This window comes from Microtus pennsylvanicus, chromosome 4, assembly GCF_037038515.1.
Source record: "Microtus pennsylvanicus isolate mMicPen1 chromosome 4, mMicPen1.hap1, whole genome shotgun sequence".
Taxonomy (NCBI): domain Eukaryota; kingdom Metazoa; phylum Chordata; class Mammalia; order Rodentia; family Cricetidae; genus Microtus; species Microtus pennsylvanicus.
This window is the reverse complement of record NC_134582.1, coordinates 110,443,440-110,457,660: the sequence shown is the minus strand read 5'-3', so window position 1 is coordinate 110,457,660 and position 14,221 is coordinate 110,443,440. Positions and strand designations below refer to the sequence as shown.

Here is a 14,221-nt window from a genome sequence, read left to right as displayed (position 1 = left end):
GGCAACACCTTATAAGACACTGGTGCAGGAAAGAACATTCTGAATGGGACTCCTTTCATTCGGGACTTACGGTCAACAATTCACAAAAGGAAATCTCAAAAGCTAAACTTCTTAGGGGCAAGGGAGACAATCAGACAAGTGAAGAGGAAGCTCACAGAGTGAGAGAGAATCTTTGGCAGTTACAAATCTGACAAAGGATTGATATCTACACTACGCAAAAAAGTCAAAATACAAAGAATGAGGAAATAGATGGCTCAATTAAAATGAGATATGGATATGAACTGAGAATTCTCAGAAGAAATAGAAATGGTTAAGATACGTTGGAAATGTGTTCAACAGCCACAGCAATCCGGAAAATGCAATTTAAAACTACTTTGAGGCTAACATCCTACTCTTAACATCCTCTGTTCAGCTGTGCTTATTGTCCTATCCAAAATAGCTATGAAATGAACAAAAAACTAAATAACCTTCATCTGGTAAATGGAAAATAAAAACATGGCTTATACACGCAATGGAATATTATTCAGATGTAAGGAAAAATGAAACTTGAAAGTAAATGAATGGAACTAAAAGTTATATAGAGATATAGATAATTTAAATGAAGTTATGCCACTTGAGTTAAACGCCTTCAAGAGACATAGACTAACAAAACTTCAGCACCAGACACTTCAGCACTTTTGTTGGTCAGGGGAGTACAAGAGACTCACAAAACAATGTAAGTTGTTGTGTTTCCCTTGTTTACCTCCCAGAAGTTGAAAGCAGTTCTCTTGCTGAAGACACTGTGCACTTTGGACTGGGATCATTTAGGGTGGATCTGACCCAAAAGCCTCATACCCAAAGAATTAGTTTTCAAAGTACTGGAAGGTGATATGCAGCTGCTATGTGAGAAAAGCAATCAATAGTTATATACAACATTGATTACTATGAATCACAACAGTGATCAGGATGGCAAGATATCCCTAAAAGTGCAATAGTTGCTCATACATCTTGGTGATAAACAACAGTTCTCTATTAAGACCTAAAGCACACTAAACCAGAGGTAAACCATACCCGATAACAGAAACCTAGCCAACTCCCCATGATTAACAAGGTCATGGACTGTGGTGGGGACTAGAAACTACTACTGTCACTTTTCTAAGCCAGTTGTCTCAGCTAGCTTTATATCACTGAGATAAAACACCGTGACCAAAAGCTACCTGCGAAGGAGTTTATTTCACCTTACAAGTCTCAAGTTATACTTGTCAGGGAAGTAAGGAAAGGGATCCAAGGCACGAACGATGAGGCAGAAGCTGAAGCAAAAGCCACAGAGAAATTTTGCCTACTAGCTTGCTCCTCGCAGCTTGCTCAGATGCCTTTTTTTTTTAACAACTTAGGAGCATCTGCTCTGGTATGGCATGGACTGTGAATGCAATGTGACTTCTACATCAATCAATAATAAAAAAAAATGCCCCACAGGTCAATCTGTGTGTGGAAGGAGGTTTTCAATTAAGGAACCTTCTTCCCAATGACTATAGCTTATATTGAGTTGACAAAACTGGCCAGCACACCAGTATAATTCCTAACTACATTTCATTTTAAATACTTGTCCTTATGTCCATAAATAAGTGTAGATCTTATCCTTAATCATAGAAGCTTCCTTTCTCAGCAGGAGATCATTGCAGAAAGTCACAACATTTACAACACTACTCTTACACCTGGCATTGAAACCCTTCTTTGAGTTATTATTGGTCAAGGAGTATCCAAGACACTCCCAAACAACTTAGCCTATTGTCATTGCTCTCGGTTGCTTCCCAAAACTTGGAGGTAAGACCTTAATGTTAAAGACATCATGCACTTCAGACAGGGGACTTGGGGGAATCAAGACAGTACTGATATGGAAGCCTCCTCCCTGAAAAATAGATCCATAGTATTAGAAGGTACTACCAAAGCTGTCAAAGGAGATGTGCTGTTTAGTTTTTGCTTGTTTGTTTGTCAATGTGACGTAAACTAAGGTAATCTAAGAAGAAAGAACATCAATTGAGAAAATGCCTCCATGAGATCGGTTGATAGGCCACTCTGTGAGGCATTTTCTTGATTATTGATCAATGTGAAAGGGACCACTGTAGATTGTACTACCACGGGCAGATAGTTTGGGGTTGTTATAAGAAAGCAGGTTGAACAAGCCACACAGAGCAAGCCAGTAAGTAGTACCCCTCCATGGTCTGTTTCATTCCTGCTCCAGATTCCTGGCCTGCTTGAGTTCTGCTTTAAATCCCTGAATGATGCACTGTTATCAAGACATAGAAGCCATTTTTTGTCATGACTAGAACAAGAAAAAAGACATCCAATAATCCCAACCCGTTGTGAAGCCTGTGAACCACAATGACCAGCCTGGCTAGATATCCCTAACGGTGCAACACTGGCACTTATATTTTTAGGGTGACCAGCAGCTATCTAATTCAACTGAAAGCCTGCTTAATATGAAGGAATTCATGAATGGTACTGTAAACCTAGGCAACTTCCCATGACTAGAGATATCATAGAACCTAGATAAAAACCCATTGCTACTATTTTTCTAAACCAAATGATTTCTAACTCTATTACAAATATTTACCTTTATACCTACAAATAAGTGTAGCTCTCAGTCCTCATCAAAGAAGATTCTTTTATCAGCACATTAAGGAGTTACAAAAACATGCAACTGGTCAAAATGTAGAGAATAAGTGACCATGGGGTGCCCATCCCCAATTGGTATTATCTAGAATGCTGTTCCTATACCTGGGGTTCAGGAAAAATTATGGATGAAGAGGAAGAGTTTAAGAGCCTAAGGACCAGAACACCTGCAGCTAGATAGAGTCTTCAAGACATAAGAGAAATGCTACAATCATGAAACATCAACCATATGGTGACTTGGATAAATTTCATCACCAGTCCACATGCAAACATGGATGGGGGAAAGTTCACAAGGTTCCCTCTTTATGCAGAGCTACAGAAAATCAATGGCTGCTAAGAGAAAGATAATTCACTGTCTTCAGGGACAAACCCCCTTGACCAGTTATCCATTACCAATAGTCATTGCTCAACACAGGCACAAAGAAATATACCACTATTCGAACTTAGTAGGTGACTTAGTTAGGGTATCTATTAGTGAAGAGACACCATGACCACAGCAACTCTTATAAAGGAAAACATTTAACTGAAACTGGCTTACAGTTTCAAAGGTTTAGCCCATTATTGCCATGGCAAGAAGCATGGCAGCATGCAGGCAGACATGGTTCTGGAGAGTAGCTAAGCATTCTACATTTTGATCCACAGGCAACAGAAAGAGACTGAGTGCCTCGCTGGGCATAGTTTGAGCATATAAGACCCCAAAGTCTGCCCCCACAGTGACACACTTCTTCCAACAAGGCCATACCTTCTAATAGTGCCATTCCCTATGGGCTAAGCAATTCAAACACATGAGTCTATAGAGACCATTCCTATTCAAATTACCACAGTAAGGTGTGCGTGTGTGTGTGTGTTTGTGTGTGTGTGTGTGTGTGTGTGTGTGTGTAAAGCAACCTTGATTATAGAAGAACAGATCATGAATCCGAGAGGAAGTTGGAGACATTAGAAGGACTTTGAAGAAAGAAGGAGGGATAGAAATGATATAAATACTAAACTTAGGTATGAAATTCTCAAACATATTAGAAAATTTACATTGAAAAAACCCAGAAAGATGAATGCCACATATTCTCTCTCAGCTTTGGTTCCTAGATCCAAATTTTCAAATGAGAGTATAGAACATATAACTGTAGAAACCAAGAAAATATAAATGGGCCATGGTAGGGAGGGTATTTTGAGGAGAATAGCAGGATGTCAGTGACATGAAGACAGAAACAGAGAAAATGGCAGGGGTTCCCACTGGAGAGGGAGGTAAGAGGTCAACACAGGAGGAAAAGGAGAGAAGGGGGACAAATAACATTAGGATTGTTAAATAAAGACTCAAGGAATCACATTATTTCATATTTACCTGAAATTATAATGTTTTCAAGTATAGGAGTACATGTATGTATAAACCACACATACATATATATCATTATACATAATATATTATATATACATAAATAAAGTTATGCCATTTGAGCTGACAAAGGTCCCCACAAGAAGCATACACTAACAAAATCCCTACTACTCCAGCCACAAAAAACTTCCTTTCAAGTGTTTGACCAGGGTGGTCCATTTATCTCTGAAGACAACATAGGCTACTGTTGTTGTCCTTGGCTGCCTCTCAGAGCTTGAAGGTAACAACCTTTTACAGAAGAGACTACACATTTAAGGCACAGGACTCAGATGATTAAAGCTGTATCTAACCTGAAAGTCTCCTTCCTGCAATGAAGCTTCCACAGTACCAGAAAGTACAGTGCAAACTGCCAAAGGAGCAAAGCAATTAATAGTTCTTCCTAGCTGTTAAGTCTATGAACCACAACAGTGACCAGCACAGAAAAGATCACCATAAATGTGCATGTGGTAATTAGAATAAAGAGTCCACCGTAAGTCTTGGGCATTTGAATGCTAGGCCCACATTGGTGGCTCTTTAGGGAGGCATTGGTGGCGGAAGAATGTCACTAGGGGCACACTTTGGGGTTTCAAGACTCATGTCTTCTTGAGTTAGCGCTCTCTGTTTCCTGTATGTGGTTGTGAAGACCAGCCATCTGTCACCAGCTACTTTCATTCCTCCATCATACATTCTAAACCTCTGGCACTGTAATCCTATAATAAACTCTTCCTTCTATAAGTTGCTTTGTTCATAAAGTTTTATTACCATGATAAAAAGGGTAAATAAGACAATACAATAAATGACATTTACATTTTGGTAAAAGCCAACAGTTGTTCAAATGAATTTAAGGCTCTCTCAGTCATGCCTGCCCCTAGAAACCTACTCCAATTTCCTGGGGCTTAGTGCTGTCTGAGAAGAGGATCTACTATCACCAAACTTTTAGACCAGCATAAACCCTAACTATATTCTAAACCTTAACTTTAAACCCCTTATACCTTTAAGCAAGTGTGCCCCTCATGCCTCACCAAAGAAGCGTCTCTTTACCAGGAAGGCATCAGGAGCAGGAGTCATGCAGGTCACATTGCCTTAGCAATCATGAAACAAATAAAAAGAAGTGGGGCCTAGCTATAAAACCTGCTGTTAGGGACCCACTTCCTCTGGTAAGATTCTATCTCCTAAAGCCTCCATAACTATCCCAAACAGAGCCACCAGCTCATGAGCCAAGCATTCAAATTCAGGACGTTTTGCATTCAAACCACATTTGGACTCTGAGCCCATTCTGTGCCAATGGCTAACTCAACAGTGCAAAATGCATTAAATCAACTTCAAAATTTTCCCATAGACAATAACAGTCCCAACACTTTAAAAATCCAAATACTCTTTTGAAAGACAATCTCCTATGTTGAGCTACATACTTAAACAAGGTATATACTTCCAATTTATAATGACACCGAATACACATTCCCACTCTAAGAGGGAGGAGTGGAAACATAACAAGGAAAAAGACTGCCAAAAAGAAGACCAAAACCCTTCAGGGCAAACAGTTCATCCTGAAGCACCAAATCAGGCATCATGGACTCATGATGGATTCTTCTGTTCTCCAGAGGGTTTGGCTGGCCTGGTTATGTATAACATCCATAATCTCTCTTTTACACAGGCTTCATTCCACATATGGCTCTTTCCTTGACAGATGTCCCATGGTCCTGGCATCTCGAACATTCTGGGGCTTCCACTGCAACTAGGACTGATAAAAATCTCAGCTTCATGCAAGCTCTTTACAGAAGCTCTAACACTGCCACACATTGCCTGGCCTCAGCAGCTCCCCGTAACTTTGGAGTAAGAGTTCATGATCACTCAGTCTTGCATCGTTCATGCTAACAATATCAGTACAATTTAGACTACTTTGCCAAGCTCTACCTGAGCCCCAGATGTAACCTGGCTGTTTTGAACCACAGTTGTAATTTCCTGGATGACGAATCTGCAATATCACTTTTCTTAGGCAATTGTTTCCAGGAAAAGAAAAATTCTGTGGTGTTCTTAGTCAAGCTGCTTTCTCCGTTTAAATAAATTTGCATTTTTACAAGTTAGGGCCTTTGATGGTTGGAATCTTGCCTTCAGGGCACTTTTCCTATTGAAGACAGTGAGGCTACTCTTTAACAATTATAAATGCTTTATCCTCTAAATGTTCTGCTCCTTGTCCACCCTTTTAAACTTGTTAACATTCCTTGGTAAACTGCAGGTATTTCATCCTTGGCTCTCACTGTCAATCTGATTAAGAACAGTGAGAAGTAGCCACATCACAGACTGAAGGCTATGCTACCTTGAAATTTCTCCTACCAAGGAAATTAGTCTATTGCTTTTCAATTCAGCCTCACGCACGCTCTCACCCCATGGGCAAAATACAGCCACGTTTCTTTGCCCAAATGTAATTATAGCAAGCCCAGTTCCAGACAGAATCTTTGTTTTCCTCTGAAACCTCACTTAGTAGTCCAGGCCTCCACTGTCTGCACACCACTAATCATTCTGGTCTTCTGAATTCCCCACCAGAAAATTCCATTAAGTTCTCCTCACAACACTCTGAGGATTTCCTAGCCCCAAGTTCCAAATTCTTCCACACTCCTTGTGGTAGCTTGAGTGTATTTGGTCCTCATAATCTCATAGGGAGCGGCTCTACTAGGTAATGTGGCTTTGTTGGACTGGGTATGGCTTTGTTGGAGCAAGTGTGTCCCTGTTGAGGTGGGCTTTGAGATTTCCCCTGCTCAGGATACCTTCCAGTGTTCAGTGGACTTGCGGTTGCCTGAAAGATGTAGGACTCTCAGCTTCTTCTCCAACACCATGTTTGCCTAAAAGCTCTCATGCTCCCCGCAGTGATGATAATGGACTGGACCTCTGAACTGTAAGAAAGCTACCCCAATTAAATGTTTCCTTTACAAGAGTAGCTGTGGTCATGGTGTCTCTTCACAGCAATAAAAACCCAAACTAAGACATTCATCCTGCAAGCCAGTTCTAAAGCTAAAACCTTCAAAATTAGGTTTATAAAAACAAACTTCTCAGTTTTATATGTTGATTACTTTTCTTATTACCATAGCCAAATACCTGAGAAGACACTATTTAAGTGAAGAAGTATGTTTATTCTGGCTCACAGTTTCAGGGGATCCCTCCACAATGACAAAGGAGGAGGAACAGCAGGAAGAGAAGGCATGATGGCAGGAGCAGAGTCTAGCAAGTCACACTGTGTTAGCAGTAAGGAAGCAGACAGAGAACAGGAAATGGGGACAGGCTATAAAACCTCCAGACCCACCTGCAAAGGCACACTTCCTCTGGCAATTTTCCATGCCCATCCCACCCACCAGAGGCTCCATTGCCTTCCCAAAACTATCATCTTGGAACTAAATTTTCAAACATATCTATGGAAGATATTTCTCTTTCAAAGTATAATATCACCGATTACTTAATATTTGACAAAATTGAGCTGAGCATTAAATATGCTGTGAAAAGCACAAAAAAAACATTTTCCATAAACTATTGAAGCTTACAGTCTCAAGAATCAACATGGATACCATGTCAAAATACACACATACATACACACATACACACACACATTAATGACTTTAATAAATATCTGTGTGTATGTGGTCATAAATTTACTCATTGTGAAGCAGTCTTGCAAGTGAGAATACATTCTACATGGGGAATCACCAATTCAGTGCTAGAAGATTATTTAACCTCTACTATACTCTATTAGAAGTTTCCAAAGTTAATGTATTCATTAATAATTGAGTATAAGTAAAGAAGTTAGTATAGACAAAACTATGACTATCAACATTATTTGGGAGATTAATGAAAAATGAAAAATAAAAAAATCTTCCATTCAGGAATGTTAAGCTTTTAAAGACACACACAGTAGGACCTACAAAGCCTAGAGCCCTGTAAGATTACACATATCACACACCTATGAAACTTCCATGTCTTCAACATTTCGTGGATATATAAGTTGTATTTGGTGGCTTAACTTACCTGAGGCTCATCACAGCTATTAGCACAGACAAAGAAAAGACTTTAGCTCCTTCCTATAACTACCATCTAATGGCTTTCTGCGGAGAAGCAAGATAACTCATTTGAAGAGAGTTCTTTTGTCCTTTTATAAAACCATAAAAATTCTGACAGTGATTCAATGTTACCGTTAAGAACTCATACACACTATTTTACCATCAACCATATTGACTTTTTTATTTCTATACACCTCCTTAATTTTGCCTAAGAGAAAAAAATATCCAATGTAGTGTTCCAAGTTTACTATTTTCCCATGTATGCCACTTAAATCTGAAACTCCCAACTGAGATCTCTATGTCTAGAAAGTAATTTTCCCACAGTAAAATGTCTCCTTGCACAAATTAGGTATTTTCTTTTTCCTATCCCTGAAAAATTATCTATTCAGAATCAACTTCCACATATGGTACAGCATCTGGGTCTGATCCAGTAAAGGAGGCACAATGTCATGCAAAAAATGAATTAACCCCTCCTCTTCTCCAGTCCTGTGCTTGCTACAGTGTAACTTTAACTGCCTAAGCCAGGGAGATAAGTCTAGGGGGAGAGCCCTAAGAGTTAAATAGCATGGGTGTACAAAAGGATATCTTTATTTGCATCAACCTCTGACCTAAACAATTATGAAAACAAGAAATGAAACCACCCGAGTATTAGCAATATCTATGACTTGATCACTGATAATTTTATACATCCTTTCATATCATTTTCATTTCATATCAAATTATCTATTGCATATTTCTTGAAATATCATTTCTTCTTAACATTGGTGTTGTAATCACTATTTTATCAGCAGAGGCTAAAGCAGAAAAATGTCCAGTTCAAAGTCTCCCTAGGCTTATGTTTTGAGTTCAAGATTTGTCAATTTAGTGAGACCATCTCAAAAATGAAGAATAAAAAGAGGACTTGGAAAATAGCATAGGAGCAGAGCACTTACCTAGAATAGTTCAATTTCCATAAATTTTAATATGTTAGTAAAAGCCAAATAGTACGACCACCCAAAAATGATTTTTATATTGAGATAAATGTATTTCCATATAACTTAGTTCTTTAGGAATCCAATTACCTCATCTTATGAACTTAAAAATATGATTCCAAGTAAAGGTCCATATATTTCACCAGACTCACAAGAGAGTCCATGGCACATAAAAAGTGAAGAAATGACATCAAAGGAAGTTATGGCGCTCATAGGATAATGGCATAGAGGCGTCTGCGCTGTGGTCTCACAAGGCGTACTGGAAGCATTCTAGGACAAGAAGACTCAGGAATTCTAACTCAACAACAGTGTTGGAATTGTAACAAAGCTGTCATAAATTTTTAGTGATTTCATATTTAAATTATTTCAAATGAAAGCAAATACATCAAAATAATGCAGTTTATGGGGGTTGTTTTCTTTTTTTAATTTTAATGGCATGTAATCATAGGATTCTATCTAAAAAGGTATAACCCAAATATATTGTTATATAAATTAAAATGTTATTTGGATTGGTACCTGAGATGACAGTAGATTACAATCAATAAACAGCCCTTTTCCAGTTCTGTAACGTTGTATGAGGCCAGCCATAATGGCTCCATAGGCAAACAGGCCAGTGGCAAGGTCAGTCATGGCCACTCCTGGGCGAACAGGCTCTCCATCCTGATTTGAAGGTTGAATAGGAAAAACAGAAATTAAATATTGACTCATATTATACTCCCCAGACATTCTTTGGCTAAATAAAAGAATTATATGTGAAGTATGTGTATCTACACATGAGCAGACACATATACATGACTAAATCTAAAAAATTAGCATTAAGGATACCAGCTGATAGGAATGTATTTATAGTAAATGTATATTTACCACTGTATATTTCTCAAGAGGCATTCAAACCAACCTAAACCAAGTTAAATAAAATAAGAAATCTTTAAAAATACATCTGAAGTTCTTTTTCATGTATTTTATTTAAAGAAAAAGTTAATAAATGAATTGAATTTAAATGTGTTAATCTGCCAGAAAAGAGTTAAAACACTATTTTTCTCCTGTTGGATGAATGTTGTTTTAGAATAGAACCAGCAGAAGGAAGAGCAGAAAGAACAAAAAACTGGGTATATTAAAAAAAAAAACTGGTCCAATTTCCTTATAATCATGCTAATAGCTGGCAAATATCCTAATGGCATATGCTTTTTTTAAAGATACATAATGACACATGGGTATGAAAATATTATAATGAAACACATCACTTTGTATACTGACTTTAAAAAATGATTTAAATTTTTTATCTTAAAAAGGCGAAGCAAGTTTATTAATATTTACATGTATTTCTGCAGAAATTTATCAAAAGCTAAAAATAGTAATACCATGTAATGAACCTTAGTGACAACCAAAGACATTATGACCCTAAAAATGGGTACAAAATATTTTCATGTTGAAAAGAAATTTAATCATTAAAATTTCACTATAATTAAAGCTTAATCAAACTTCAAAAAGCTGTTCTGACACCCCTTTGGGCACATCTTCTTCAGGCATGGAGGCCTCACTTAAGCAGCCATCAATGTCTTTCCCCCCTGCCACACATTCTTGCCTGCATCCCTAGCCAGGGAGCCTATATACCTGGCTCCCAATTCTAACTACTCTGGCCAAACCGCTCACCACCTCTGGGCATATCTGGTCCCTTCTCTAGAAAGACACAGGATTGGTACTGCCTACAACACACTGCCCTAAGGATTGCCCCTCTTGAGACCCACCCACATCAGCAACTCTATCCCCAACTAAGACCTGCCTGGGAGATACTTGTGCTGTGCCTGCTTTCCTACTCCTCTTTCTTCACAACCACATCAAATGGGAAGGCCAAACTTACAATGGCAACTTCACCAACCACTGAAAGCTCTCTTGTTCCCCCATCCCAAGGCATAGAGCCAAAAGATCTGCCACCACCCCCTACCAACTCAATCCATCACATTTCACACAGTTGGCCACTTCTGTAGACAGACACTAAACTTATATTACCAGTAATAGCCATCCGCACAGCCTGAGGACCTCCCCCTCTCCAGAGAGAGATACTAGACTCACATCAGCAATAGCAACAGTACTGGTAAACTGAGGAAAAGTCCAAAGTATCTCAACCAAGCTCCTGAAGATTAAATGTAAATATCTTCTAAGTAAGCAGAGGGTTTGCATCTGAACTTAGAAACTTCACTCAGCTTAAGCAGAACTAGGACTATTTCTGATACCCCATTTCAATATTTAAACTGAATTGCCCAAAGACTCAACCCTAAACCCCATACAAAGAGCTGGCCACCTGATAAGTTGTAATAATAGGAAAAAAGCTTAAAACACTCATTCTAGAATAGAGATGAGGTTTCCATACAAAGAAACACTACTAACAACCTAACTCCAGATGCCTAGGTCATGTGGCAAATATACAAACATGAATACACAAAACAATAAGTCTCTATCAAAAATTAGTTCTTCCACAGTAATGTCACTAAGAAACGTGTACTTAGATTATGTACAAGACAACTGTGTCAAAATAGAAATAGTAAACATTATCAAAGAACTCAAAGAGGATATGAATAAATGATATAATGAAGACCAGAAAAACACAAACAGTTGAATTAAATGATGAAAACATTTGAAGGTATGAAAACAGAATTTAATAAAGAGATATAATTTCTAGAGGAAGCAAAAATGAAATAAAACTTGAAATGAAAAATTCAAATGAAAAAATTCAAGCATTCAGTCAAAAAAATCAGAGAAAAGCCTTCCCAATTCATAGGGCCAAGTGGAAGAGAGAATGCCAAGTTTTTAAGACCAGGTAGAAGAATTTGTCCACATAATCAAAGAAAATGTCAAAACCAAGGGAGGGAGACATGCACACCTCTAGGACACTATAAAAAAGACCAACCTAGCCAGGTGGTGGTGGTGTATGCCTTTAATCCCAGCACTTGGGAGGCAGAAGCAGGCAGATCTCTGTGAGTTCGAGGCCAGCCTGGTCTGGGACAAGCTCCAAAGTTATAGAGAAACCCTGCTTTGAAAATAAAAAAAAATTAAAAAGACCAAACCTATGAATAATAGGCATAAAAAGGAGAGACCCAGGCCAACCAAGGCACAGAAAATATTTTCAACAAAACAACACAACACAAGATAACTTCTTTACTACATGAAAGGAGATGTCTATTAAGATCCGAGAGGCAATGAGAATAACATTGAGAGGGAAACAGAAAAGAAACTATGTATAGCATATAACAGTCAAAACATTAAATATGCATAGCAAAGAAAGGATATTGAAAGTAGCAAGAGAAAAAGATCAACTCTCACATACAAAGCAGGCCATCAAAATCACAACAGATTTTGCAATGGAGGCAAATAGGACCAATGTTCTATGACTTAAGAGAGGTCAAAGAATCATCCCAGACCTCTACATCTAACAAAGGCATAAGTCATAATAAAAGGAGAAAGGAAAAATTTTCAGGACAAAATGATATTTAAGGAAATTAGGATCACTAAGTCAACTCTACAGAAGATAATGCAAAAAGATACTTAATCCTGAAAATAGGTTGAATACACCTACAATGCACAAGGAACAAGTAGCCAATTTCAGAACACTGAATTAAAGAGATCTAATAGAAAATCACAACAGCAACAAAATGACAGAAATTAATACACGTTTTTCAATAATAACATCATTTTTTTTATTTTCAACATCCCAACAAAGACATACAGACTAACAAATTGAATCAGAAAACAAGATCCATCTTGTTGCTACCTTCAAGACACAACCCTCATGACCAATGATACACACTACTACAGGAGAAAAAGATGGGAAAAAGTATTACAATCAGATGAATCAAAACAGGCTTCAAACCACGACAAATTAGATGAAATACTTATATCCTCTCATTGATGAAAAAGTCCAAGAATAGAATATAACAATCCTAAACATATATGCACCAAAAAATAGCAGCCAATTTTCATAAAAGAAATACTATTAGCCTTAACACCACAGATAAACCCCAAAACAGTGGCAGAGGTTATAGTTTCAAGACAGAATTTTAACCAATAAAGAAGTTATCTGAAAAAAAAATTTAAAAATAAATAAAGGGACTCTGGAGTTAAATGACATCAAAAAATTAAATGGACCTAATACATATACAGAAAATTTTACCCACAGATTGCACATTCTTCTAAGCAGCCCATGAGAGTTCCCATCAAATGAGACATGAAACAAATCTCAAATGCAGAAACATCAAAATCACATGCTCCATTTTATCTTAACACCAGACAAGACAGAAAGCACACTAATTCATGGAAGTTAATCAACTCAATAGTGAGCCAAAGTTGGGAGAAGCATGACGGTTACTAGCTTTTTTTTCCTAGAATTGAAAAAAATAAAATACATAACGAAAGCAGTCATAAGAAGCAAGTATATAGCACTGGGTTCCTATATTAAAAGATTTGAGAGATCTCAAAAAATAATTTGATGATATATCTGAAAGTCAGAAAAACAAAAATAATCAACACCCTAAAAAGTAGGTGGAAAAGGATAATAACAGTCAGGACTGAAACTGAAATGAAAAAAATAATACAAGAGATCAATAAAATAAAATGCTAGTACACTGAAAATAGTAACAAGTAGCCAAATTAGCCAAAAGAAAGGGTGCAAATTAATGTACTCACTCATAGGTGGTTTTTAAACATAAAGCAAAGAAAACCAGCCTACAAACTACAATCCCAGAGAACTTAAACAATAATGAACACTAAGAGAGACTTACGTAGATCTAATCTACATGGAAAGTAGAAAAAGACAAGATCTCCTGAGTAAATTGAGAGCATGGGGACCTTGGGGGAGGGTTGAAGTGAGGAGGGGAAAGACAGGGAGGGGAGCAGAGAAAAAGGTAGAGCTCAATAAAAATCAATAAAAAAAATTAAAAATGAAATTTGAGATGAAAAGAAAGAGATCTTAACAGACTCCAAAAAAATTCAGAGAACCATAAGAACATAGTTTAAAATTTTTATATTCCACCAAACTAGATAGCCTAAAAGAACAAGATACATTCATGAAATAGAAGCAGTAATTAAAAATATCCTAAACAAAGCCCAGAGCCAGATGGATCCTGTGAAGAATTCTGTATAACTTTAAAGTACTAATACCAAAACTTATGAAAGTAATCAACAAAACA

The 14,221-nt window shown here is 37.5% G+C and overlaps 1 protein-coding gene across 2 annotated transcripts in view; it reads right to left on the bottom strand.

The window, feature by feature from the left end:
* Nucleotides 1-14,221, bottom strand: part of Sugct (succinyl-CoA:glutarate-CoA transferase) — a 661,530-nt gene that overhangs the window by 550,946 nt on the left and 96,363 nt on the right. For both annotated transcript variants that reach the window (XM_075971076.1, XM_075971078.1), the window contains exon 8: nt 9,555-9,698. In XM_075971076.1, coding sequence (XP_075827191.1) covers nt 9,555-9,698 — 144 coding nt within the window. The remainder of the gene's footprint in view (nt 1-9,554; nt 9,699-14,221) is intronic.